Raw genomic sequence first — 2,041 nt, 5'->3', positions numbered from 1 at the left:
GCGGCAGGTAAGACGGGTGCAGGCGGCAGGTAAGACGGGTGCAGGCAGCAGGTAAGACGGGTGCAGGCAGCAGGTAAGACGGGTGCAGGCAGCAGGTAAGACGGGTGCAGGCAGCAGGTAAGACGGGTGCAGGCAGCAGGTAAGACGGGTGCAGGCATGCCGATTCCTTCATGAGGAAGGACCTTTGGTTCTGTCAAACTGTTCGGTGGGAAAGAAAGTCCTTTCCCAGACTGACTGGCTAGGTGGGGACTGTAACCGGACCTGGAATATAGTTGGACAGATGAAGGAGAACTTATCTCCTGTCCATGCCTACCTTTGAGGAGGCAGAGTTTGTTACCATAGCAGAGGTGGTAAAAATATCTTAGCAAAACCTTTAAAGAGTAAAAGCCAATGCTAAAAGCTACAAAGAAAACAGTAGCTACAACATAAAAGTAGAAATTAACCAAAAAAGTTTAAAGTTTGTTCATTTTAGCTGAACAAAGATAGAATAGAATAGAATTCAACTTTATTGTCATTGCACATGTCACAGGTACAAAGCAACAAAATGCAGTTTGCATCTATCCAGAAGTGCTTAGCAAGAAAAATAAATTGGTAGATATATAAATATAAAATAGATATAAAAATATCTGAAATAGATAAAATAGATAAATATCAAAAGAGAAAATAGTACAGCTAAGAAGTTTTAAAATAGCATGAGACAAAAAAGACTGAAACAAAATAGAACACAAGATGAATTGTAGATAAGAACACAAACATAAGGTGTCACAAGGAGAGAAACAGATGCATGAAGAGACGTGTGGAAGCTTAAAGGACCCAAAAGGACACACAAAGACCAAAATGATGCACATGGAGACAAGAAAAATTCACAGAGACACAAAGAAGTCAAATAAGAAAGCACGATGATTAAAAAAAGACAAGAAGCAAAATGATGCAAAAGGAAACAGGAAAACAAAAAGGATGCTTAAAAAGACAAAGCATAGAAACATAAGGAAAAATTAAAACAAAGAACAAAATGAGACACAAAAAGACAAAAACTATCAAGTGTTTTGAAGATGTTTCAGAAAGTTAACAGTTTTGGACAGACTTGAAGAGATCTTAATCCATTTTTACCAGGATGCTTTAAACCAAGTTAAATGGTTTTAAAAATAAAAAAGCAACAACATCAAAAGCATTTCAACTAGTTAAAATATTAGTTAGATGCTGAAACAGGAAAATGACAGCAGGAACGCTGACTCAGCATTTGGACAATCAAATAATCTTTGTGAAGTTTACTTACATTCATGTTGCCAGAGGTCCGGTCCAATGTGATGGTCACACGGTGCGGATCGGGCTAATTGCTGGTTCTGAGTCTTCCTGCTGTATTTATACCTTCGGGTTGAGGTGGTGGGGGCCCTTAGCATTTCTGAATGATGCCAGCAGCAATAGGTCACGCCAATTTGATGAAATGAGTAGGAGTGAGAGAACAGATGCAGATCAATGTCTCGCAGAAGTTTCTTTCAGCTCCTGGTTTCAGAATCAGTCATGTTCTGGAGCTAAGTTCAAATGTGACCTGTGCACAGGAGCTTCCTCAGGAACTACTCACCGCAGCAGATACAAAACAATCTGCAGCAACGTTTTGTCAATCCACACTTTCAGTGATTAAAAAAGTGTCACTAATGCTTAGAGCATACTTCTCAGGATATGGATAGAAGATGCAACAAAGCAGGACTGACACACGGACCTTTACAACCCGCTGCTAACACATGAGCGGTGATGGCATGTCTTATATAACAGAAAACTGGCTATAACTCAGTGTTCATGAGATTGGTGTGGTAGTAGCTGAGCATCATTAAAAACATACTGTACTCTGAGTGCTAACAGATTACATACCATCTCACATGAGATTTTGCATAACAGCATTTACAAGGTTTAACCAAAATATCTATATCTCCATGTTTTCTTATCATAAGATTATCCTGGTGTGAAACTCTGCATGAGAGGAGCTGGACAATATAAATGCTAAATGGACTGTACTGATATTTCTCCTTCCTGTCTTATCAAG

At 39.2% G+C, this 2,041-nt stretch overlaps 1 protein-coding gene across 1 annotated transcript in view; it reads right to left on the bottom strand.

Moving 5' to 3' along the window:
- spx (spexin hormone) overlaps positions 1 to 1,298 on the bottom strand; it is a 42,786-nt gene extending 41,488 nt beyond the window's left edge. Inside the window, exon 1 of the mRNA XM_037695682.1 lies at positions 1,277 to 1,298. Within this exon, the coding sequence (XP_037551610.1) occupies positions 1,277 to 1,282 (6 nt within the window). The 5' untranslated portion in view covers positions 1,283 to 1,298. The remainder of the gene's footprint in view (positions 1 to 1,276) is intronic.
- Between the last annotated feature and the right edge of the window lie 743 nt (positions 1,299 to 2,041).

Source organism: Nematolebias whitei, chromosome 22 (genome assembly GCF_014905685.2).
Source record: "Nematolebias whitei isolate Nwh7 chromosome 22, NemWhi1, whole genome shotgun sequence".
NCBI lineage: Eukaryota > Metazoa > Chordata > Actinopteri > Cyprinodontiformes > Rivulidae > Nematolebias > Nematolebias whitei.
Note: the sequence above shows the minus strand (reverse complement) of the source record. Positions and strands in the feature narration are given on the sequence as shown.